The sequence below is a fragment of the Podarcis cretensis genome (assembly GCF_951804945.1).
Source record: "Podarcis cretensis genome assembly, chromosome: 10".
NCBI lineage: Eukaryota > Metazoa > Chordata > Lepidosauria > Squamata > Lacertidae > Podarcis > Podarcis cretensis.
The window spans coordinates 75,668,219-75,694,909 of record NC_137179.1 but is presented as its reverse complement, the minus strand read 5'-3'; the positions used below and the strand labels follow the sequence as shown (position 1 = coordinate 75,694,909).

Sequence of the window (26,691 nt, the reverse complement as noted above, 5' to 3'; positions counted from 1 at the left end):
GTAGCTGGGCTTTCCCTGTAAACCTTCATCTAAATTGCCATGCACAACTGGAAATGGCTACCCTTGAGGGTTTTAATTTTCTTGTCAGCACTAGATGTATTATACTAAAAGAAGGAAACCCTTAAGGAAACAAATATACTAGAAGTTTCCCTACTCTGCTTAGGGGGACAGTTTTCTTTACACAAATGCAAGCTGCTGCGGGGTAGTCAAGACTGAGGGTTTCACAACAAAATATCATACTTGGAGCAAAGTTAGCTTTTTGAATATGTCCTAGGAAACCATAATATAGTTTATATAAAGGCAGGGCTGACAACTCAGACCTTTTGTGTCCAATTGTTCAGCATCTTCCTAGCCTTACAATAACTGCACTTCACTTTTAGGAGCAACATGAATGCTTCATTCTTATGGCTGCAGATAAACACATCTCACCTGAACCAAGTGCATTCAGCTGACCACTGGGATACAGACAGAATCCGCAGCTCAACATTGCATCATTTGCTGAGAGATGGCAGAAGAGGAACAAACGTCATTTAAGACTCCACTATCCAGAGTAAAAAAATCTTTGCTCCAGACTTATAAATGCAAGGAAGTTGGGAGACTGGCCTCTGCCAAACTAATTTTATCAGTCAATTACACCTTGCATGTGTACAGCCATGGAAGTATTTGAAAGGTCAGTCAATGTGACCCTGGCATTATTCCCTGCAAGAGGCAAAATTCAATGTGATGTGACTAAAGAGAGTGTTGAATGCAGCGGAGACCAAGGTCACACACCCACACAGTTGCATATTCCAAGCATGTAGAAGATTTTTATTAAGTATTAACTTTGGTTCTAAGAATTCCATCCTCAATTCTGTAACACTTTGTTAAAAACCAATAGGCAAGAGCAAATACAAAAAATATTAAATTACGAAAACAAATCCCATTAAGGCTCCCTTTTTAATATTTATATATGTACACACAGAAACAAATGGAGACATAAAAGAGACTAACTCCACTCCAAGAGAAGGGAGGTAATATTAATTTGCTATCTTAACTTGCTAAAAATAAAGCGGGTTTTAAAAGCATTCATCAGTAGAGGCGATTTGTGAAAAGAGTCCGGCATTTTCAAACCAAGGTAGCACAACTGAAAATATTAAGCAGATTGAAGATTTAGAACAAGGTAGAAAGGTGAACAGAATCTCAGTTGTGAAAACTGTTAATTCAGCTCCACAAATTAAGGAAAAACAAAAGGGGAAAAAGTTCAAGCAATTTGACAGCATTTGTCAGGTCACTGGTCCGTCATACCAACACATAACAAGATTCTGGATTCCTACACAAAAAGTCTGGCAGACTTCTGATATGGGCTAAAGCAGGTTCACATTCTACTAGTAGTTTAGTAGTATTACTCTCCCCCTCCCCGAAGATTACTACATACGTGCTGTATCTACAAAGCAGAGCTGGTCCCCTCAAGCACTATAGGAAACGTCTCTCCTTACCTAAGAAGGCAGCTGAGCCCACCATCCACAAGGACTTGGGACCAGAGAGGTTCCTCTGTGCATTCAGTTAAAGGTCTGACTCAGAGCTCAGTGATGGAGCAGGGCAGCAATAAACCTGCCAGGACATTTGAGAAGCCAAGCAGGGTCTGGTCTGGTTTCAAACTGGATAGGGAACCATGTGTTGAGATTCCTGCATTTCAGGAGGTTGTACTAGACGAGCCTTGGCCTCCTGTCCTACAATGCTATGATCTTAGGGCTTCTCTCTATCACGTTCAGAGGGCTTTGGGCCAAAATGCATCTGTCTCATTTTGGAATCATTACTCCCAAGTTGTTCTGAACACCTTGATTTACCTATTGAGCCAGAAGCTTGCAGTGGAAGTGGACTCTCGAAGTCTTCCTGATTATCTATAAAAAAAACCAGCCTGAGAAACATGCAGCAGCTAACAGGAGCATTACGGAGGCCCCTTGGAGGAGGCTCTCCAGGGAGATGGGGGTATCCATCCCGCGTGCTTCTCAGTTTCTGTGGTGAAAGAGGGAGAAATGCCAAGGACAAAGAGAACTGCAGCTTCTCATGAGGAAGAGGAGGCACCAAAGAACAAAAGGAGGCAGAACAATGAGGAAAACGGAAACGGAAGGATGGAAAACAGCCACTGGAAAAGGCGGAGCAGAAGGGCTACCGTTGCGCACCGCTGTGGCCTTGGCAGCAGGAGGGTGTGTGTGAAGACCCTGCCATGGGGGGCAAAACCCACCCCTACCCCCGACAGAACCCCTGCAGGCCCCCCTGCTGCCAGAATATAAGCAGCACCAGAACTGGTGCTCATTTCTGGTAAGATCTTGCCAAAGCCCCCGCCCCCCCCCGCCACCTAGGGAAGGGAGGAAAAACAGCGAGTGGAGGAGAGGAAGCCGAAGCAAAGGCATTGCCTTTGTAAGCTGCTGGCGACTTTGGGAGCAGACGGAGGTGGGAGTGATGGCAGCTCGAGCACAAGGTGAAGAAAAAGGAGGCGAAATTGCGTAGACATAAGGAGGGAGGAAATGCAGGAGAAAAGGCAAGCGGGAGAAGGGGGAAAGGTCAGGGAGCAGCATCAGCTGGAGCTACACAGGGAGACATTTCACATGCAGTCATCTTTTCTTCAGTTATGGTTATTTTTTAAAGTTCTTAAAAGCCAATAAATATAGATTTTTAAAAAAATAAAATAAAAGCATTAAGGCAGGTTTTTCTGGGTGCTCCTCCCACCCCAACGGCAGTACAGAAAGTCAGGCTAAGGTAGGGGAAATCGGTGGCAAAGCCGACGCAGTGCAACTACATGGGCTGTGACCTCTTTTGAGATTAGAGATGTCCACAACTTCCATCTACATACTAATGAGAAGGAATGAAATCAAGGCAGCTACTGGGCATTTAGGAGCCTGCTTTGCAAAAGCAGCGCAAGATGCCACTGCTTCTAAAATAAAGACCCCAGATTTGGCCAATATTAAGCAACCCAATAGCATTGCTTTATTAATGGGTTTCATATTAGGGACATCCACACTCTCTTCCAAAAATGTTAGTCCAAGCCAATGATAAATAAGCCATGTCAGGATTTAAATTAGAAGTAAATTAAATCTTGGCAAAACTTATTTATCATTGACTTAAATTTATAATGCGATTTTATTCTCTGAAGAGCTGCTTGGGCCCTGACAACTTGAAAAGCTTTATGCCAAAGGCAAGGCTGCTCTTTGTCAACATTTGGTCCCCAGGAACCAGTCCTGAAATTGTTTTTCCAATTTCCAGTGCCTGCAGCAATGACAGAACACATCACTTTCACAAGCTGGTATTGGTATCAAACGCTTTTTGCTTGGATATAATTACAAAAGAAAGACTCATTTTGCTCAGCTTGCCAGAACAAGCCGATGGACATGATCCTCATCTAATGTAGATGTAAGCAGCTGTTGAATTGCAGCTACTGAAACATGTATGATCTGAACCTATCTTGAGAATCTTTCAAGCAACCATTTTGGCCTTTGCTGAAAAGCCAGCTTTGCAGGTTTCAAGCAGTAGGTATTCCTCAGCTGCACACCCCAAACCAAAAATGAAATAATTATTTATATACGTTTCTCTCTGATACACAAGAGTACTGGAATCACTATGGTCAGAGACTGTTTAGAAGAGGACCTGAAAGACAATATTTTAGGTTCTTTTGTTTGTAGTTATGCATAAGTATTGCAGGCTTCCACAGCTAAAGCACCCAGATTCCAGACTGTGTAGAAAACTAAAAACATGTCTAAGGACCATATCCAGATTGGAGCCTCATGGGCTATCCTGTACACTGGGCCTCGTGCCCAGTGATTTTAAATGTAATTGTAAAATCTGCTAAACCTAGCTGGAAAAGATGGATAGAAATCTAGGAAAAATAATAAATTGGCATTTTCCCTTTAAATGGCTTCCCCTCTTACCCCACTGACAATATATAGTTTTGCATCTGGGCTTCAGTGGTTTTCCATCAATTGAACAGGGAAATGAACCACAGAAATCAAGCTTTCCAAAAGATAAAAATAAAAATGGCCAGCTGGGTCATGCGTCCAGAAAAAATATATATGTCTCCTGGTGGTAAGTGGGTCGGAGGTTGTAAGCTATCTGGAAGTAAGTCCCAATGAGCTCAGTGGAACTTACTACAAAGCAGACATGTATAGGACTGCATGGGCAGGCATAATGATTTCAAGCTCCTAGATATTCTACCCTGTAGTCAAGCTCTGAGAAGCAGTTGCAAGTGTTTGTACCTGCAGAGCTGAATTTTACGGCCATTTGAGAACATAGGAATAGCCTGCTGGAGCAGCCCAATGGCCCATCGAGTCCAGCATCCTGGGGCCAACCAGATGCCTGCGGGATTTGTTTTCAAACTGCCCAAAGCACAAAGAACCCAAAAAACAACTAATTCAGCTCCAAAAGGCCTGTGAGAGTTCAAGCATGCCCAGTTTGTTTTAGATTTTGTGTTCTTCTTTGAAGAGCAGCATGCTGTTCCGCAAAGTGGTCCACAAACTGTTTTTCAAAGTCCATGCAGCACAACGGGGACTGCTGCCAAGAGAACATAGGCCACCCCACCCCCTGCAGCGTAGGGCTGGATCTAGTATGCTGTTCTTTAGACCACCGTGAAGGAAAGAACAAACGAACAAAAGGCCAGTGGCAATTTAGACATGGCCAAGTGCACATCGCACAGGAAGAACATGGTAAAAGCAGCATGGCTGCTTAGCAAGGTTGGAGGAGAAAACTAGCCACTCATCCGTGAGCATTCCAGCGCCACGAATGCGCAGTGGGCCAGAAAGGCGCAGGCGACCAACACCCTTAAGCTGCTCAAAGGCAGAAGAAGACATTAAGTTCTTTCCTATAACTCATTTCTTACAGATTCCCTCATGGCAATAAGACACACCTTGGCCCACACACAAGTAGCAGGACAAAAGAACTCCAACTTCAAGTCTAAAGGAACGTCTATTTACATTAGAGACCGTGGAGGGGGGGGGGCGTCATTTCTGAAGGAGGGTTTCCACACAAAATGTGACAAGGAGTGGTTTCAGAACACTTTGCTCTTCTGCATAGCAGAACTTCACAAAGTGGGAAATACAAAAAAATAATAATAACACACACTAGCCTGAGATGCCCACTAAGCTCGGATCAGGAATAAGCAAGCAATGTCAACAACTCAAATCTGTTTCCCTCCCGGGGTCAACTACTTTAAATTGACAACAGGTTGCTTGTTTATCCTCTGATCTCCACATTATTATTGGCGAGTTTTATCTGGTGTGTACATGTTCATCTGCACATGTTCCAGACGGTGACCTCCACGTTCGAGCTCATTTTCCACCCAGATTCAGGGCAACTGAGTGAGAGATCCGGCAGACGCCTCTCCGCAGCAGCCCCTGGGGAAATGGCTTCAAGTCTGAAAGGGCCCTTCTTCTAGGAGTCTTGAGCTTCTGCAGCTTCTTGCGCTGTCCTCCTCAAATTGCCTTTCACTTTTACAAATTCAGGTGCATTCTCTTGCTCCTCCTGGATCTTCTGCTTTTCAAGTTCAAGCTTAAAACAAAAAGAGATCAATTTTAAAAAAGAAGGAAGAACTTATCAGAGTGGCATTTCTCAAAATATTAATTGCAAGCAGTGAGCATAACCAGATTCAGCACTTTGTTAATGTGCAGGGCTCAGCCTCGATGGCAGCATACATGCGCAAGGAGGGTCTGGGTCTATTTCACTACCTGGTCCCTCACTTCCAACTTTCCAGGGTCACCATGAGAGAATGAGAACACATTCCCTGATCATCTTGCCTGATCGATATTTACAACACTTCTCTTCCATGAATCTTCTCCTATAATTTTTAAACCTAGTATTACCAGTTGTTTTCAAAAGTCAGCTGTGGAACTAACAATCACATTTTCTTTTTATATTTTGAAAGAGTTTCCAGCACATTCTGTGGTACTGAATTCATTAATCTGATCTAGATTATTTTATTATTTTATCTTTTTTGTAAACCACTTTGAGGTTTTAGTATATAATTTTTAATGAAATCTATAATAAAGAGAGGACGCGGGTGGCGCTGTGGTCTAAACCACAGAGCCTAGGACCTGCTGATCAGAAGGTCGGCGGTTCGAATCCTTTTGACGGGATGAGCTCCCATTGCTCGGTCCCAGCTCCTGCCAACCTAGCAGTTCGAAAGCACGTCAAAGTGCAGGTAGATAAATAGGTACCGCTCCAGCGGGAGGGTAAACGGCGTTTCTGTGTGCTGCTCTGGTTCGCCAGAAGCGGCTTAGTCCTGCTGGCCACATGACCCGGAAGCTGTACTCGGCCAATAAAGCGAGATGAGCACTGCAACCCCAGAGTCGGTCACGACTGGACCTAATGGTCAGGGGTCCCTTTACCTTTATAATAAAGAGAAGAGAAGCTCCTCGAGTCTATTCTATACCATTTACCTGCCCTCTTACCTGTTCTAATTTCTGTTGTCGTTTCAGCAGCTCTATTTCCAGGTCCGATCTCTTCTTTTGTGCCTCCTCCTCCTTCTGTTGCTTGATAACTTGGTCTCTTTTTCGTCTTTCCATCACCTTTTGCAGCTCCGGCTTATTCTGAGGAGCAAGACCCCTATCAAAAGAAGGGAGAGGGTTCTGTGTTGAGTTACTTATTGACATGACATATTCCCATTATATTAGAGGACAGCCATCTGGTGAGAAATCAGGCGATCATATACATTTATTTTACTAAATCAGCACAAATCTTCATATGAATAGTTTTAAGAAATTGTTTGTTTTCAGATAACATGCACACATTTGTAACATGCAGAGCCTTAGAAAAAGCAATCCCACCCAAGAAAATAACCTGCAACCAGCACCAGTAAGTACCGTATTTTTTGCTCTATAAGACTCACTTTTCCCCTCCTAAAAAGTATGGGGAAATGTGTGTGTGCATCTTATGGAGCGAATGCAGGCTGCACAGCTATCCCAGAAGCCAGAACAGCAATCCCTCTTGTTGTTCTGGCTTCTGAGATTCAGAATATTTTTTTTCTTGTTTTCCTCCTCCAAAAACTAGGTGCGTCTTATGGTCTGGTGCGTCTTATAGAGCGAAAAATATGATACTTGTTTAAAAATTGTCTGCAACAGGATGTTTTTGTAAATAGGTTTATTTGGGAGTACCTTTTGAATGAAAAATGTTTTTAGATCAATCCAACTGATTGACTAAATGTTGCAGCCATGTGGGGTTGCTCTCCATTTGACTGTATCATCTTAGCTAAGCTGTTCAAATTTGAGATCAGTTTCCCAATCTAGGATACAGATAATCACACCGAAGTTGTTTGGAGACATGAAACTTTGATGATGATGATGGTGATGATGATGATGATAATTTTATTTATACCCCAACCTTCCCGGTTCAAAAACCGGGCTCAGGGTGGCTAACAACAAATGTAAAACACTTTAAAACACTTAATTATAAAAGCAGCATAAAATACAATATAAAAACATGAATAACAATAAAATTCAAAAATCAATTAGATAATCTGCAGGGCTAGCTGGCTGAACTGGTCCTACTTGGGCCAGTGAGGAGGTCAGGGGAGAATTAGCTGTGGGATCTTAGAGCGGGTGATCTTCATAAAAGGGGAGGGGGAGGGAAGAGAAGGGAAATAAAAGATCAGGCTGAATTCAAATTAAAGGCCAGGCGGAATAGCTCTGTCTTACAGGCCCGACGGAAGGAGGTTAAATCCTGAAGGGCCCGTCTCCTGGGACAGAGCCGTCCACCAGGTCTTTTCAAACGATAAAATACTGGTTCCATTTCCCTCTTGCTCTCAAATTCCCAAGTTAAGCCATTACATGCTCCCTATGAAAAGAGAAAAGATATTACTGATCTTCAGGCAACATAAACGTGGAGCCCAATTCAGCCCTTGGATACATGTTTAGCTCATTCTCTTGATTTCACACCAAGAAAATTGGTGAGCAAATTGGTGAAGGAAGGTGTCATCCAGCTCCCCCCCCCCCCCCCCCGCTCCCCCAGGCAGCAAAACCCGGGCTTTGTGGGGCTGCTTTGCTCAACCAAGTGAGCTTGGAGGGAGTTGTGGGCAGAATGCCCAATGAGTCTTCCCTCTCCACAACATCGGGACCCATCTTGAGACATGACGCCACTTCGTGCTTTTCCCTGGGGAAGACTGGAAGCACACAACACAATGACCTGATTACAGACGGTGTGGATGGGGAGGCAAGGACTGTGACGCAGGCACCCCATTTCAGCTCCACAGGTATTCCCCCCCGCCCACCACTTCACTTTTAAAGCGAGTTCCACCATTATTTCACCCTGCAGTCTGAAACACGGTCCTATCATCTGAATTATTCAGCCTTCCTGGAAGAGGGATGGGAAATTTTCATGAAAATAAAACATTTAAGCCAAGAAGAAAAAAAATCTTAACTAAAAAAGATGAGTCCTTGTGGCCTTCACTTCACTGCTATTTTTATCATTTACCTTGAAGAATATATGGCCTCTTCAAAATATACTGTAGTTGTTTGGCGTATTAACTTTAGCACCAGATACTGAGCACATTTTCACAAAGCCTCCTCCTTTGCCTGTTTCTAAAGGAGTTTTTTTAATCTGCTTCAAGGTATGGAACCATCTGTAGAAGAACAGCCCACTTTCCCCACATTTTTCCTCAAATCATCTCAAAGCCAAATCACTACTTGAGATATTTTACTATTAAGTCCACGAATGACTTGATATATTATGCATTGTTCAATTTCTCTATATTATGCTTCTGGCAAGATGAAATATTTAGCAAAAGTAAAAATAGCATTTTACTAGATTTTGTAATATATATCTTACAGCTTGTTAACATATTTAAACCTCCATCACTTTACCCATTTCATCATTTTTGTTTATAATGCAAAAGATCCCAGTGACAAGAACTCTGTGCTCCCACCTTCAACTCATGTGATGGGAGGGAGGGAGGGAGGGAGGGAGGAAGGAAGGCTGCATTCAGATGTCGGGTTTAATGCCTTACTTGTGCTGTTGTAGTGCTAGAACTTCTGGTTTCTAACATTTCTTTTGGACTGTGGTACTTTGTTTGCTTTGGAACTGCGGCTTTTTTGAACAAAACATTTTTATTAAGATTTTCTTGGGTTACAAAGGTGCATACATCATCTCTGTTTTCAGATCATAAAGTCCTTTCTAAAGATCAGTCATATTCAATGTGAGACTTTGATGGGGAGAAAAGAGGTGGGGAGAACGAGCGAGGGGGGGGTAGTAAACTTTCATTATTTTACATAATGTATATGTGAGGTTTTTGAGAACTGCGGCTTTTCGATCAATATGCTGCCAAGTTGTGCTAAACTTTAAATGGCAGGAAATATCTGTATGCTACTATACTGCCCCAAATTTCATCAATACAAAACTCTCACCATTTCCCAAGTTAACAGGGCTGCAACAGCATTTTTTCTTGATTCCTAGAAGTGGCTTTTATGTTGTGCGAAAGATCACATAAAATGAGAAAATGAACAAGTAAGGAAATATTGTGAAGATGCAATAAAGCCCAAGATACAAAATCCTCATGGGCTTCCAAACTTAGAGATGGCACACTTAATGCATGCAGTGTGTGAGGAAAGAACACATTTTGAATAATATTTTAAGCAAAGAGAGGAGGGGAAAGAGGCACATCTCATGACAATGAACTCCAGAGGTTACTCTAGCGCAGAGATTCAGACCGTGACTCCCTGGAAGCTTATCATTAATCAGAAGAACTGAAACAACAGGTTAGTTCCCCCACCCCCAGCCCAAATATAAATCACTTCCACTATTACCCTGCATCACAGAGTTTCAGAGAAGTGCTGGATTTCTTCTGGGCAAAAGTGACAGTGATGAGACAAAGCCTCAAATATCTGGCCAGTAGTGCAGTCCAACAGAGCATGCATCGCAGAATGCGCCCTCTTAACACCCATAATAGTTCCATGTCCAATTCTCAGAAGCCAATGTGAAATTTAAAGATTACTGCTCTGGTAGAAATAGTTTTTGAACAACGGCTTATGACTGAATCTTCATAATGTTTATGCATTTTTCCTATTTCAGTGGCTCTGTCAACGAGCAGAACGCATTTGGAGTTTGTCAACGTTTTCTGTAAAGGCAGAAGCATGCACCCTTATGATCTTCAAAATCCTCACTTCCTTGAGTTTTGGGGAGGGAAAGAGTTTATTTAGGAAGCAAAAGACAGCAACATCACTACCTTTCAAAAAAGAAGAGGCAAGTATTTTACAGAAATATAAACAAAGAGTGTCACCATTAGAGACACTCTGAAAACCAAAATTACTATGCAAAAATAATAAGGGGTTATAGTGCGCAATCTATTTTACCTATATGGACTTAGGAAATAGGTCATTAAACCTCTGCTACAAGAAAACCCTTGATGTGGTTTTTTGCTTCACTGATGCCATTTACATACTGATGCATATTTACTCTAATGTATGTAATTATATGTTGCTTTCCAGGCAACCCTAAAAAAACAGCTAAAAACATTGTGACAATAAGAATGAATAAAAGCTGTATAAATAAGATAATGAAGTCAATCAGCTGGCCGGCCGGGGGAGGGGGGGGACCATCCAGCCTGGTCCTTCAGTAAGTAGTTCTATGGGGAAAGGCCTTATGGGTGCTGGCGTTCTCTTATAATCTTACCCACAGTATTATGGCCAGAGGTTTGGAGAAGATCAGTCTACATCCCAATCCCAAAGAAGGGCAGTGCCAAAGAATGCTCCAACTACCTACCACACAATTGCACTCAGTTCACACACTAGCAAGGTTATGCTTAAAATTCTACAAGGCAGGCTTAAGCAGTATGTGGACTGAGAACTCCCAGAAGTGCAAGCTGGATTTTGAAGGGGCAGAGGAACCAGAGACCAAATTGCAAACATGCGCTGGATTATGGAGAAAGCTAGAGAGTTCCAGAAAGACATCTACTTCTGTTTCATTGACTATGCAAAAGCCTTTGATTGTGTCGATCACAGCAAACTATGGCAAGTTCTTAAAGAAATGGGGGTGCCTGATCACCTCATCTGTCTCCTGAGAAATCTCTATGTGGGACAAGAAGCTACAGTTGAATCTCAAGCCGGAATTAAGATTGCCGGAAGAAATATCAACCACCTCAGATATGCAGATGAGATAACCTTGATGGCAGAAAGTGAGGAGGAATTAAAGAACCTTTTAATGAAGGTGAAAGAGGAGAGCGCAAAATATGGTCTGAAGCTCAACATAAAAAAAAACTAAAATCATGGCCACTGGTCCCATCACCTCCTGGCAAATACAGTGGTGCCCCACAAGACGAATGCCTCGCAAGATGGAAAACCCGCTAGACAAAAGGGTTTTCCGTTTTGGAGGTGCTTCGCAAAACGAATTTCCTATGGGCTTGCTTCACAAGACGAAAATGTCTTGCGAGTTCCTGCGGGGTTTTTTCCCTCCTCCCCCCTTTTTCTAAGCCGCTTATCTGCTTATCCGCTAAGCCGCTAAAAGCCGCTAATAGCGCTAATCCGCTAAGCCGTCAATGGGCTTGCTTCGCAAGACGAAAAAACCGCTAGACGAAGAGACTCGCGGAACGGATTAATTTCACCACTGTAGAAGGGGAAGAAACGGAGGCAGTGAGAGATTTTACTTTCTTGGGCTCCATGATCACTGTTGATGCCTGCTTCTTGGGAGAAAAGCGATGACAAACCTATACAGCATCTTAAAAAGCAGAGACATCACCTTGCCAACAAAGGTCTGTATAGCTAAAGCTATGGTTTTCCCTGTAGTGCTGTATGGAAGCGAGAGCTGGACCATAAAGAAGGCTGATTGAGAGTCCCATGGACTGCAAGAAGATCAAACCTATCCATTCTTAAGGAAATCAGCCCTGAATGCTCACTGGAAGGACAGATCCTGAAGCTGAGGCTCTAATACTTTGGCCACCTCATGAGAAGAGAAGACTCCCTGGAAAAGACCCTGATGTTGGGAAAGATGGAGGGCCCAAGGAGAAGGGGACGACAGAGGACGAGATGGTTGGACAGTGTTCTCAAAGCTGCCAGCATGAGTTTGACCAAACTGTGGGAGGCAGTGGAAGACAGGAGTTCCTGGCGTGCTCTGGTCCAGGGTATCACGAAGAGTTGGACACGACAAATCGACTAAACAACAACACAGTATTATATTTTATTTTCCACTATCATAGAAGCTAGGTGATTTGACTAACTTCTGATCTTCCATGATATTTTGGGAAACCAATGCTATGTAATCCTGTTCTGAAAAGCTGCCCTTATGAGTGGTTCTGGTAGCGCAATCCCTAACGTGTGACCTCCCTGAGTCCCGGAAGCCCAAGAGCAGCCTTCCTGAGCCAAGTGGCATCTCTGCAAGAGCAGCCAACTCCCAGAGCTTCAAAGTCGGTTTGTAGAGAGGGAGATGCATGTTCCACCCGGGGTGCTTGTCACTAGGTGGTGCTCAAGGGCAGCTTCAGAGACGCGTGAACTAGTACAGCCATTCTGGGAAGGCATCGTATTCGTGGAAATAAGTAATATTGCAAATCAGAAAGTACTGTGCAATCCAAGTTTGGGTTCATTAACTATTTTTAAGGAAGATCACCTTGCTTTATTACATTAAGGAATTATTTCTGACCATTTGAGCTGTCAGAAGTGTGGAACAGACTCTCTTGGCCCATGGTGGACTCTCCCTCCTTGGAGGTTTTGAAGCAGAGCTTGGAGGGCCATCCGTCATGTTTGATCTATTTGAGATTCCTGCATTGCAGAGGGCTGGACTAGATGACCCCCGGGGTTCCTTCCAACGCTAAAATTCTATGATTCAATGATTCCAGACTTTTCTTCTGACAATTAGTTACAGCACAGAATTGGAAAGGACTTGAACATCTGAATATCACACGATGGTGACAGAATGTTTGGACAACTGCCCTATCCAAAAAACAAACGAAGAGGGTACATGCCTTGAATAATATATCTGATGTGGACAATTTTTTTTAAGCTTGGTACTCCTTCCTAAAATACTCAAATGAGCATCCTGATGACTGTTATCCATCAACCATTTTGTTTATACATTGTTAAAAACTAATAAAAATTTATTATAAAAAACACTCTATAGAGCAGTCCATTTTCCCTTTAAAATAAAAATCAAGAATTAAAAAAGGAAGCCTAGTACCAGAAATCTGTAATGTGCTTCTCCACAAACTGCTATTTCAATGAAAACTAGGGGAAATCTAGAATTATGTACTCTGCTGTTAATAAGAAAAATGGAAGCACTGAAGAGAGATTTACTGTGTAATTGGACGTCTTTGTATGGGAAAACAAACGTCTCTGGATTACTTAAAAGACTTTATGCTATTATGTGGATGCAGTTCAGTTCCACCTGAATCTGCTTTGAAACTGAATGAAAACTGAATTTAAAATCGTTTCCCTAGGTCTTTAATAAAAGATTTCCAAGGTGCTAGTTGGGCTTTGATGCTTAATCCCGTTAATTAAAGTAGGGCATAACTCACCGCCAACTTTCTCTTACTATATTGGCACTGAAAAGAGTGTACTTTTCAGACTCCTTTGAATAATACTTTTGTGTGTTAAAATAAGGCATTTAAGAGAGTTTTAGCCAAAGGAGATAAAAAGATTTGCCCAACTTGACAAATTGTGTGGTACAGACAGACAGATAAAATGTCACACTGGCCATGAAGATTAATAGGCAAAAATCTACTTGTTCTGGCTATCACAGTCATCACTCAACTTTTATCCCCTTCCTTGCTTTATTATAAATTATAAAGGAAGATGCTATTAACATTCACATCACAAACAAAGGGGGGAAATAAGTTGTCTTTTTATGATCAAGAACTTTAGGACAGCGTTTCCGTGCGCTGCTCTGGTTCGCCAGAAGCGGCCTAGTCATGCTGGCCACATGACCCGGAAGCTGTATGCCGGATCCCTCAGCCAGTAAAGCGAGATGAGCGCCGCAACCCCAGAGTCAGTCACGACTGGATCTAATGGTCAGGGGCCCCTTTACCTTTTACTTTAGAACAACAGAAATGTGCCCCACTGAAATCTCAGTGCTGCTAATTTATAATAGGAAATCCTTGATTGCTGTCTTCCACTTCTATGTCAACTTGATCACTCTTTAGGAAGAACTACTAGTGGCTCGGTAGATCTGAATTCAAGGCCGGCAACATACTGGATGCAAAATTAGGGCAGAAAGGGAACACTTTGTATTCCTCCTCCTTGCTGCAGTCTCCCCCTTGCCCTGTGAACCTGCGCTTAAACAACTGTGGAGAGGGGTTCACTAGGGAGACCTTGAACCCTATTTCCCAGGAAAGGTGCCAGGCTTTGATGGGCCATCCCAGAGGCAGAAGGAGCCAGTTCCCTCCTTTGTAACAGAAGTATAAGTCCATGAAAATGTGGAGGCCAGGTGGCATCTGATACAGGCAATGACTGCTTTGTGTATGTTCAAAGCAAGTGCATCACTGCAACTGGGAGACCAGGGTGCTGGTTCCCATTTGACTGTGAAGCTCACTGGGTGACCTTCAGCCGGTCACAGCCTCTCAACCTAACCTACCTCACAGAGTTGTTGTGAAGATAAAATGGAGGGGGGGGGACTATGTACACCACCTTGAGCTCCTTGGAGGAAAGGCGGAATAGAAATGTAACAAGCACAGCAACAACAGCACCACCACTTCAATCCCAGGTGACAAGCTAGATCCACTGTGGAGACAGGCGAGACAGCAGGCCCTGCGGAAGACTGCCCTGGCGCAGAAGAAGCAATAAGGAAGGAATGTGGAAAGAGGAATCAGCCCCAAGAACCAAGAGCTTCTCAGCCGAGATGTGGCTTCCAAAACTACTTTGGCTGTCTTTCCCCAGATTTCCTTTAGGGTTTGTGTGAACAGGTCCACTTTGAAGCACCTAAACTTCCACTGGAGAGTTAGAAAGCCATCCCAGTTTGCAGCCCACTCGACCAGTAACAGCTGCTGACGGCTCAGTCAGTGTGAGGCGTCCAGGTCTCCTTGAATGCTCACCTGTCGTTCTCCCAGGTAAGGAGGTGGGGAGAGTGGGCCGCCTTGCCATTTGGGGGGCCCTCATGGTGGGGGGACGGTTCAGATCAGGGAATGATTTCCTTTAACTTGACATTTTGGAACAGGCAGATGGACACCAGAAGATTGCCATCTTCATTCTGAACTGCAGGATACAAATGTAAGATTACAAGACCAAATCAGATTTGATCCAGAATGTTGAAAAATGCAGTCAGTGTCCTTTCCCAGCAAACAACAGTTTGCCTTTGGCTAACTCTTCAAAACAACATGTTCAAAATTCACATTTGACTGTGTCGACCACAGCAAACTATGGCAAGTTCTTAAAGAAATAGGAGTGCCTGATCACCTCATCTGTCTCCTGAGAAATCTCTATGGGACAAGAAGCTACAGTTAGAACTGGATATGGAATAATTGATTGGTTCAAAATTTGAAAAGGAGTATGACAAGGCTATATATTGTCTCCCTGCTTATTTAACATATATGCAGAATTCATCATGCGAAAGGCTGGACTGGATGAATCCCAAACCGGAATTAAGATTGCCGGAAGAAATATCAACAACCTCAGATATGCAGATGACACAACCTTGATGGCAGAAAGTGAGGAGGAATTAAAGAACCTTTTAATGAAGGTGAAAGAGGAGAGTGCAAAATATGGTCTGAAGCTCAACATCAAAAAAACTAAGATCATGACCACTGGTCCCATCACCTCCTGGCAAATAGAAGGGGAAGAAACGGAGGCAGTGAGAGATTTTACTTTCTTGGGCTCCATGATCACTGCAGATGGTGACAGCAGTCACGAAATTAAAAGATGCCTGCTTCTTGGGAGAAAAGCGATGACAGACCTAGACAGCACCTTAAAAAGCAGAGACATCACCTTGCCAACAAAGGTCCGTATAGTTAAAGCTATGGTTTTCCCAGTAGTGATGTATGGAAGTGAGAGCTAGGCCATAAAGAAGGCTGACTGCCAAAGAATTAATGCTTTTGAATTCTGGTGCTGGAGGAAACTCTGGAGAGTCCCATGGACTGCAAGAAGATCAAACCTCTCCATTCTGAAGGAAATCAGCCCTGAGTGCTCACTGGAAGGACAGATTGTGAAGCTGAGGCTCCAGTACTTTGGCCACCTCATGAGAAGAGAAGACTCCCTGGAAAAGACCCTAATGTTGGGAAAGATGGAGGGCACAAGGAGAAGGGGACGACAGAGGACGAGATGGTTGGACACTGTTCTCGAAGCTACCAACATGCATTTGACCAAACTGTGGGAGGCAGCGGAAGACAGGAGTGACTGACGTGCTCTGGTCCATGGGGTCATGAAGAGTCGGACATGACTAAATGACTAAACAACAACTGTTCAAAAAGAAAAACACTCTTTTCGTTTCCTGTTTTAAATAGTCCTACCAAACCAAGTCCTATCAATTTCCACAAGCAAAATGTTGAGGCTCTCTATAATAAGCATGCACTTTCTGCAGACTGAACAGAATTTCAAAGGTCTTGCTATTGATTTTCTCACCATGCGACAACTGCGATGAAGTTTAGTTTCATGATCGGTCAACAGCCTGACAAGTATGGATGCTACAGAAGTAAAACTTTATTAAAGAAGCTTAACTTAGAGGTAAGGTCACTGTACGCCCCATGAAACTAAATTATAAAGACATAAAAGGAAGGATCAGACAACATAGAACTTCATGGATTTGTCTCATTTCATCTTCTCTGCAATATGCTTCTTTGATTAAGGGGGGTTGAGAGTTATTGCTCCTACTGCACATTGGACCAATCTTCTTCCCTTGAAAATACTCTCATAGCTCTTTTTATATTAATGCTATAAATACAGTTTGATTTATGCCAAAGAAATTTTTCCAAAGAATAACTCCCCGACTACGTGAGATATTCAGAAAGCCCACAACTTGCACACACTTAGCTTGTGCGAATTCAGCTTTATTTGTGTGGCAAAAAGTTTTCAAAAATTTAAAGGGGGTGAGGTTCTGGGGGAAATGACTTTGGTAAACCCACCCACCATGGAACTGTAAGTTGCAGGCCTACTGAACCCGTATTCCAGGGCACGTTCAAAGATGCAGCAAAATGTGCACTGTTCTGAACTTTGCTATCAGTGAAGAGGACAAATGCCATAGGTTTGCCTTAAGGCCATCTCTGGCTTAGACAAGAGGAGTGGTGATTGCCCAGGATCCTCCGCCCATGTCTGTACGAGGGAGCTGAAGTGCCAAGGAGCTGCTCCGTCATACTGGGCCACTTTGAAATGGTCAGATAGGGAACTCCCCCAAGCAAAGGGGACCAAGAGATTGTTGGCACAGTCAAGGCGAGGAAGTGAGAGAGATGGAACTGCCTCACGGGTGGCGACAGGATCTTAATGATGCCGTGGAGTTGGAGCCGTGGTGCTGCATGCAACCTGTGCTTATGTCAAGTGGCTTATGTTTCCTCCTTACGAAGGAACCCAAATTTGGGTATGTCGTGCCACCTGGCACTTCTCACGGCTTAGGGAAGTGGAGTGCACATAACTGTATGTTAAATGTTGAGTTCTGTACAGTTTATTGCATGGTTTTATGTCTTATTGTAAGCCGCTTTGGTATTTTTCTATGAAATAGTAGGGTACACACACATACTCAACTAACATGCCTGCCAAACCAATAGTTCACCCCAAAGATGAGCCGTGGGGAAATTGAGAGCGGGCCTCACTCAGTCTCGTGCTCCCCTCCCCAATACAACTCCTTTGTGCAGCCACAAACATGCATGGGTCTGTATTGAAGGAAGGAGCCTAAATATACTGTGCCCTCAATGGCAGTTGTAGTTCAAATTAAGAATTAGCTGAAAGGGCACAAGGACAGTTGCTAATTCCAGGATTAAGGTGCCTGTTCATTTGTGACTGGAAATTAAAGTTCTGTTAGCTACAGAATTTACCACCTTATTTCTTACCTTTTCTGATTCATGCGGAGCTCTCTATGAAGATCTTGATGATTCCGGGATGATTTCACAGGATTAATTAGTTTCTGGGGTCTAATTAGCTCAGGATTGTCTTCATCTATGTAATCTGGTTCAGCCATTATATTTCTGAGAACGAGAGAAGGCTCTCTGGATTCAGAATCTTCACTTGAGTTATCTGTAAGGCACAGAAAACATCCTTGGCTCAATCCATTTTATTTAGCAACAAGAAAACGTGAATCAAATATCCTCTCATATGGGTAGGGCTGCCACCTGGCCTATTAACTAGTTGAGCTTTTAAAAGGATTCATTTATTCAATAGGGAACAAATGGCAGAGGATTATGCTGAGGACTTTCCCTTGGAAATGCTATGGACTTCGCAGCAATCCTGAGCCCTGGGCACTCGGTGGGTATGCCACCATAGGAACTGTTTATGTTTCCTATAAGCTTCTTCCAAAACCCTGTATTGCTTTCAGAGGCCTGCGGGTATTTACAGTGTGAGGCAAGTAGCAGACCCCAAGCCATTTGGCTCATTTGGGAGCAGAGAGGGGAGATGACAGAGCAGAGGCTGTCTATCACTGAACGAAGTACGTGGCTGCCGTATGTGCACCTCTATCCCTTGCAAAACCTTCTTTGTGTGCCTCCTCCAGGTGAGGTCCAGAAGGTGGCAACATGAGAACGGGCCTTTTCTGTAGTGGCTCCCCGTTTGCGGAAGGATCTCTCTAGGGGGTTCACCTGGTGCCTCCATTATATATATTTTTAGGTGCCAAGCGAAAACGTTGGTCTTCAACCAGGCCTTGGGCTGATTAACATCCTATACCCTTTGAAATGTGTCGGGGGGGTTATTGGTTTGTTTTTGTTCCTGTTTTTATTATGTAGTTTGTGTTTTTATCTTGTACTTTTATGCTGTGAACCACCCTGAGATCTTCAGATGAAGGGTGGCATACAAATTTAATAAGTAATAATTTTATTTTAGCTTGCGTATATACTAATATAATCTCAAAGCAATGTTTTTACATTTCTTACATAGGCTCTCTTGAAATAGAATCAACATCTTTCCTAAAATGCTTCTGACCAAAACACCATGAAAAAAATATTAATAAAATAAGATGGAGGATATTTTACTATTCAGGACTCCATCCTATGCAGGAATTGGAGCAACTTCAGACATTGCAAGCATTCAGAGGAGTTCATGCCATCGCGAGCAGCAAAACACAGCTGTCGCAGGGAGAATCCCTGGCACACCCCGTTAAAACAATCTCAGCCAGCAAGAGCGGGAAAAGGGCCCCCCGAGACTTTGGAGAGCTACTGCGAGAGCCACCAGAGACACTATTTTGCTAGATGGCCCAATAATCTGATTCGCTATAAGGCAGCATCATGGGTTCCTAGGCTCTTTTACTATACTTCAAGTTATAAACATCTCAAAACAAGTTGCATAGTTCCTTTTGTACCTTTTGCTCCCTCAGACTGCAAACCAATGTTATAAAGTGTAAGCAGCCTTGTGTGCTTTGGCACAAAGGGAACTATATGAACAGACTAAGTGAACAGAGAATAAATAAGCTGATTCAGAAGAACATCCCCGTGGGATCAGGCCAGGGGCCCATCTAGTCCGGCATCCTGTTCTCACAGTGGCCGACTAGACGCCTGGGGAGGCTGCAAACAGCATCAGCTCCTGCAGACAGAAACAATTAAAGGCCCCAACAATCAAAAACAGAGACATAGCTTCTTTTATTTTCCACTTTTATTTTACCACACGGTTCCCAAGGATAGTATTTCTATGGGTCTACACCAAAGCAGAACTTAGCCGGATGTCATCTTGTAGCCTTTGAAGAAGCATGAGTCTTCAATTATCTTTTTGAGTCCTCTGGAGTTTAACAAGTCAGCCCTCACCTTCTCTGAGTAAAAGTAGTACCAAATAGTGCGAACACTTTACTCCAAAACATCCCAGAAGTGCAGCTTTGAAATTTGGAAAAAATACAGTGGTACCTCGGGGTTACAGATGCTTCAGATTACGGACTCTGCTAACCCAGAAATAGTACCTCAGGTTAAGAACTTTGCTTCAGGATGAGAACAGAAATTGTGCTCCGGTGGCGCAGCGGCAGCGGGAGGCCCCATTAGCTAAAGTGGTACCTCAGGTTAAGAACAGTTTCAGGTTAAGAACAGACCTCCAGAACGAATTAAGTTCTTAACCCGAGGTGCCACTGTACTTAGTTGCCCCATGATATCCCAACTCCCTTAATTCTATGCTTCTTGAATTCTGTCCATCACTTGAAAATCTTTCTTGTTGGAATAAGCATGTGGGACTCATTTCAAAAGGTAAACGTTTTACAGTACAAGAGTCTCTCAGAGACAAGCTAAATAAGTTTTTAAAAGAACTACCACCACTCCTGACTCTCAGTTATGTGTATTGGGAAGTTTAGAGTTTCAGACATTTCACCATAAAATAACACAATTCATAGTAACTCACCAAAGCAGAAAAACTACAGACAGCAGGGTGTGGTTTCGCTTTTGGTTATTTAAGGAATGTAAATATCAGAGAACCATCAGCCCAGTTTAATTATTAAGCTAGAAATATGCCTCTTTCCATGTTAAAGGGCTTGCAGAACCTCCGCTCACTGAGCCCAAGGCAAAAGTCTGTAACATTTTAGGAGATTCTGGGTGAGATCCAATGTAATCCTAAGAGGGCCTCCACTCATGCAACAAGGATTCCTCTCCTGCTGCAGTTCTTCCATGCACCCCCCCCCCAAAAAAAATATCTGCCCCATTGCACAGGAGGATTTCTATTGAGCCAAAGGCCGTCTCCCTCCGTTCTGCTTAAGGCGGCTTGTCAATAGGACAAATACGGCAAATGAAGAAAATTCTGACATAAATGCTTCTCCCCTATGCGGACCTAGAGCCACTGGCTAAGAGACTGAGCTACAAATTAAGACATCTGATTTGCGGGGGGAGAAGACATCTCGGGGAGGTTGGATCTTACAACATCCGAGAACCTCTCCCTAACCCACTTTACAGGGTCGCAACAAGGTTTAAAAGATAAAGCAGAATTGTGAACACTCCAAAGCAACAAACACCAAAACAGAGAATGCACAGAACCAGAAGTAGAGAACATGCAAATAATTTACATTCTCTTTCCATACTTTTGATAAAAGAATCTGAAGCAACGACTAGTGAGCTCCCACACAGCGCTCTCTCTCTCTATGGTAGAGATACGATGATTTATACTGTGAGCATGCAAAGATGTGTAAGTCACTTTAGCCTCATTGGTGCTTTTCCTTTTCCCAACATCAGAAATTCCTCCTTGCACTTTGTAAACCTCATGCACTCCTATCTCCCAATTGTATAGGGAGTAAGCTAATTGTCAGAGGAACAAGGGGCCATGTGCAGGAGTAGCTGGTCATGCGCCCATTAAAACACCCTTTGTTGCATGTGCTGGACTGTTAGGCTGTGCTGTAGCAATGCCACAAGTCAAGCAACAGAGGTTTCCATTGAGTCTGCAAGGCACTGGGATGCACCAGCCTGTTGTAGTTCTTTTAAATCGCCCAGTCCCTGCACAAACATTTGCTGTTAATTTGTTGTTGTTGTTGTTTAGTCGTTTAGTCGTGTCCGACTCTTCGTGACCCCATGGACCAGAGAACGCCAGGCACTCCTGTCCTCCACTGCCCCCCGCAGCTTGGTCAGACTCATGCTGGTAACCTCGAAAACACTATCCAACCATCTCATCCTCTGTCGCCCCCTTCTCCTTGTGCCCTCCATCTTTCCCAACATCAGGGTCTTCTCCAGGGAGTCTTCTCTTCTCATGAGGTGGCCAAAGTATTGGAGCCTCAGCTTCACAATCTGTCCTTCCAGTGAGCACTCAGGGCTGATTTCCTTCAGAATGGAGAGGTTTGATCTTCTTGCAGTCCATGGGACTCTCAAGAGTCTCCTCCAGCACCATAATTCAAAAGCATCAATTCTTCGGCAATCAGCCTTCTTTATGGTCCAGCTCTCACTTCCATACATCACTACTGGGAAAACCATAGCTTTAACTATACGGACCTTTGTTGGCAAGGTTATGTCTCTACTTCTCAAGATGCTGTCTAGGCCTGTCATTGCCCTTCTCCCAAGAAGCAGGCGTCTTTTAATTTCGTGGCTGCTGTCACCATCTGCAGTGATCATGGAGCCCAAGAAAGTAAAATCTCTCACTGCCTCCATTTCTTCCCCTTCTATTTGCCAGGAGGTGATGGGACCAGTAGCCATGATCTTTGTTTTTTTGATGTTGAGCTTCAGACCATATTTTGCACTCTCCTCTTTCACCCTCAATAAAAGGTTCTTTAATTCCTCCTCACTTTCTGCCATCAAGGTTGTGTCATCTGCATATCTGAGGTTGTTGATATTTCTTCCGGCAATCTTAATTACTGTTAATTTAATTGCTGTTAATTACTGTTTACCTTTTCTTGTCTACAGCAGGAGGCTTTTCTCACAAATCCACTCAACTCCGTGTAGAATTAATGGGGGAAACTAAGGTGAACTTTACGAGCCTGGCAAGAGACATGCAATTAGGCCAGCCATGCCCAAGATATAAAACCAGAGGATTATCCTGGAATGTGACTGGTGGCAAGCCTGGTCAGTTGGGTGCCCTGTCAGATCCCGGAAACGTGGCAGGAGTTACTCTAGCAGTTAATGGAGCCATTAGCTACGGCCGTGCAGGCTGCGAAGCCCCGAGCTTAATTCACACAGGCTGAAAGGCAGAGGGAGCTTATCTAGTTGGCGGGGGAGTCTCTTAGTTGCACCTGTCTTCTTACTTAGAAATATATTTCTTCAGTGGGTCTCAGGTACTAAAGCAACAAATGCACTAATCACCCCATGTAAAAGATTTAAAATCCTGCAAATCCTTTGCTGGGAAAGACCAATGATATGGGTGAAATGTTTTCCCACGCTTTATTTTTCTGTGAAAAAAAATCCATTTCATAACTTTGTTAGTAACAATGAATGGGTGCCCATTGCAAATACAGTATTAGGCAAACACAGCAACTTCCCAGTTTTCAGCTTTGCTAAAAGTCAGGGGAAGGGCTGCAGCTCAGCGGAAGAAGGTCTGCTTCGCAAGGTTCCACGGCTGGCATCTCCAGGGACGGACTCTGTACAATTCAGTTTCCTGCCAAATTAGATCACTCTTCTAGACCATCATAACTTTCCCCAATGATAACTCAATCTTTAATTCAAATTACCTTGATTTGCATAGGAAAATTTCCCACAAAGTGCATATCACTGGGAAATATAAAAGAGAAGCTACCTCAAACAATTCTGCAAAAGCTTCTCAGGACCATATATGTTAGAGAAGCTCACTCACTAGTTTTGAGACAGGGGCTGTGAGAGACCCGGGTGCTGTGTTTTCCACTTAACTGCAGCATTTCAATGGGGAGCCAGTTTTCCTCCTCCAGCATTCGCTGCAGGACCTTTACTTGTGCAGAAGCTAACAGATAAGAATAAATTGCTTGGGATTCCCCAATATTCCCCCTTGCAAGCTGCCCTGCTCAGGATGAGGCCAAAAAGACAGGTGGGTCCATCACAAAGAAAGCTCAACCACAGTTCAAGCTAAGATAGCTCAATTTTCTCAGGGGTAGCTGAGTGAGAAATCCTCAGGGAAAGCAATGAGGTGTCTTTCACAGACCTTCCCTAAAGCCCTTCTAAGCCAGGTTCCCCAATCTGGTGCCCTTGAGATGTTTTCGACTGCAGCTCGCCACTAGGTTGGGGAAGAAGGCTGGCCTAAACAATGAAGCTTATTTAAAATTTATTTCTGTGTCAACTTTTCCAGGCGAAGAGGTGAGCGGAGGCCACAAACCTCTCACCTCCCTATGCTTGCCCACTCAACTCACTTAGCCATCTCATTCACCTGCCTCTTGCTCTGGTCACCTGCCAGTTCACGTGGAGTCAGAGCAAACTGTGCCTCTGAGCACGTACAGACTGCTTTGCTCTTACAAGGCCAGTAAAGTCATGCTTGTTTAAAGAAGAGTCGAAACATAAAAGATTCAAGAGGCAGCGTTAGAGGGAAGCGATTTTAACTGTGTTAAGTTTTGTGAAGAGTGAATTGCTCCCCAGCTGGTTTCTGCAAATGGTCTGTAGCTAAAGGCAAAAGAGTCGGGGGGGGGGTGTCAGCAATCTTAAGTCAAGTGAGGAAGGCCATGGCTGAAAGAGTGCTTTATCAATTGTAATTGTTTTATTGATGATTTGTTAATTATTTCATATGATCTATGCTGCATTTGTGATGTTCTGTTCTGGTTTATGCTGTTATTGTTATTTATTGTATTGCTCTGGGATTCAACTGAATGAAATACAGCCTAGAAAAACAATAAATCAAAGACGAAGAGGTCTTGCTGGGATTGGGGTTGAAACTGAACCTCTTATTCAGGGTCCACATAACTGGGATCAAGCCCTGGACCCAAGATCCTAAATTAACTACAGTATGATAACAGTTCTTTCTAAAAAATGTGAGCGATTATAAAAATGCATCCCTAAGTAAATAGCCATGCGGCAAGCACCGTCAACATCGCTTATGAAACTTGAAACCATGCATAACAGGAGGACTGGAAGGGGAAGGAAACACAAACAGCATTACGCATCTCCAAATGATAGTCTCCTGTTCCCAAAAATTAATCAGAAATTCATTAACATGCAGATGAACAGTACATCTGTAGAGAATGTGCTCTCTCTCTTGTAGCTTGTTTACTTCAGAATTTTACCACTGAAAAGATGTTCCATAATGCATCCATGGAATTATTCTGGGTACTTTTAAGATTAGAACTAGTATGGGTTATCAGGCCATGGCAGGACAGCATCTTTAAAGACAAATACAAAGCTTTTTGGAAGCCAGAAGTATCTAGTCAAACAGTGTCACCCAGTGGTAACTGAAGCAGAAAATGCATTTAAACACGGAAAAAGAAACACACACCCCAACATGGTTACCATTTTACCTGGATCTGACCAAATGCGAACATCAAGAAAATTTTTGCTCCAGTTTATGAAATCCAGTTTCCTTCTATCCCTGCAAGCCCAAAGTCAAAACAAGTAGACAGACTTGCCCTTCCTCCCCTCCACTGACCTCCTGCTCACTTGAGAAAGTTAAGCCCCCCCACAGCGCAGACAGAGGGTGGGGGCTGCCCTCCTCCACCTACATCTCCGGAGAGAAGTGGCCACTCTCATCTCCCCCCCCCCCCCCCGTCCCAGTGCAACATGCAGCAGACTAGAGGGGGGGGCAGGTGTGCCCATTACGAAAACGAAAAGAAGGAAGTAGCACAGCCTCCTCTGGCCCCCCCAGATGCAGGGTGCTTGGTCTGCCTTGGTCTGGAGGGGAGCCAGCGGCAGCCTGAGCAATGGATGGAGCAGAGTGCGGATATCACCGGCATGCACACCTATCTTTTCAACTGCAAATTTGGGCTGGCAGTGCAGCTGCAGGGTGTATGGAATCTCACCATTTTATACCATATTCATAACATTTCTGCTGTTAATATGCATAGAGGACAGCAGTTTGAATTAATATGAAGTCTTTAATGCGTCTGCATTGTGTAAGTGCTTTAAACGTCTATTATCCAGGATTCCCAACTTCCGAGTGGGAAGGCTGTTGATACAGGCTGGTACAGCCTTCCTATCTATTGTCTGATGCTCATTCTTAAAAGCTGGGCAGACTATGTGGACCACTATGCTGCGAGAGAACAAGATTTAGAATTGTGCATGGGGGGTGGGGGGAATTAAAAACCCTTCCCCCCCCCCAAAGCTGGTTACAACTTTTGTTGAATCATGCAATCTGTTCAAACAGCCCTTAAACACTTAACTGTTCGGAAGGACTTTGTATCTCCCAGCACTGATTAGCCAATGCTCATGGCATCACAAGTCACTTCTTATCATTTCCCATTTTTCAGCTCCAAGTCTGGCTCACCCAAACAGGAAAGAAAATGGATGGCTCCATTTCAGGTACATTTGGAGTACCCTAACCATACCAAAAAGATGACCCTGTGAGGTGTAAAGTCTTTAACAACACAGTCTATTTTATATATTGAATGGTTTCCTATTTAATGAAGACATTAAATGCGTAGAAAGATAGGCATTTCTTCTAGCTTCTTGTCTGTCAGACTTGGATATGTATACACTCAAATGGAATCCATTCCAGAAGTCCATTTGACTTTCAAAAACATTCGGAAAACAAGGCACGGCTTCCAATTGGCTGCAGGAGCTTCCTGCACTCAATTAGAAGTCGCGTCAGCTGTGTTGGACGTTCGGGTTCCAAAGAATGTTCGCAAACCAGAACACTCACTTCCAGGTTTGCGGTGTTAGGAAGCAGAAATGTTCCGAGTCGCAAGGTGTTCACAAACCAAGGTACAGCTGTATACCAAATTTACTCAAATCTAATGCTCACCTTTTTTGGCCAAATTATGTTGCGAAAATTAAGGTGCACATTAGACTTGATGGCACATTTACATTTGCCAGCAAATGCTTTTTTTGGTTTCAAGGTTTTGAAAATTGAGGTGCGCATTAGATTTGATGGTGCATGAGACTCGAGTAAATACTCTGACCTCGTACCACCTTAATCCTAGTTTATAACTGTCAATATTCCCAAAGAATATTGGGGGTTGTGATAGGCAAGGTAAATTCTAAGCACTCTCACTAAACCTCACTTGATCTCCACTCACCTCTCTCCAAACCAAAATTCCTGAAAGCCACTCGTGAGCTTCTGGGGTGTCTGCATGTCCCCAGCATTACTGACTAGGTTAAACGCAAACTGTGTTTAGGGAAGCTTAGCCGCATAT

At 43.5% G+C, this 26,691-nt stretch overlaps 1 protein-coding gene across 3 annotated transcripts in view; it reads right to left on the bottom strand.

The window, feature by feature from the left end:
* Window positions 1-786: 786 nt before the first annotated feature.
* FAM107B (family with sequence similarity 107 member B) overlaps window positions 787-26,691 on the bottom strand; it is a 137,012-nt gene continuing 111,107 nt past the window's right edge. For all 3 annotated transcript variants that reach the window (XM_079993744.1, XM_079993746.1, XM_079993745.1), the window contains 3 exons: window positions 17,909-18,092; window positions 6,417-6,570; window positions 787-5,517 (listed from right to left, as the gene is read on the bottom strand). In XM_079993744.1, the coding sequence (XP_079849870.1) occupies window positions 5,401-5,517; window positions 6,417-6,570; window positions 17,909-18,092 (455 nt within the window). In that variant the 3' untranslated portion in view covers window positions 787-5,400. The remainder of the gene's footprint in view (window positions 5,518-6,416; window positions 6,571-17,908; window positions 18,093-26,691) is intronic.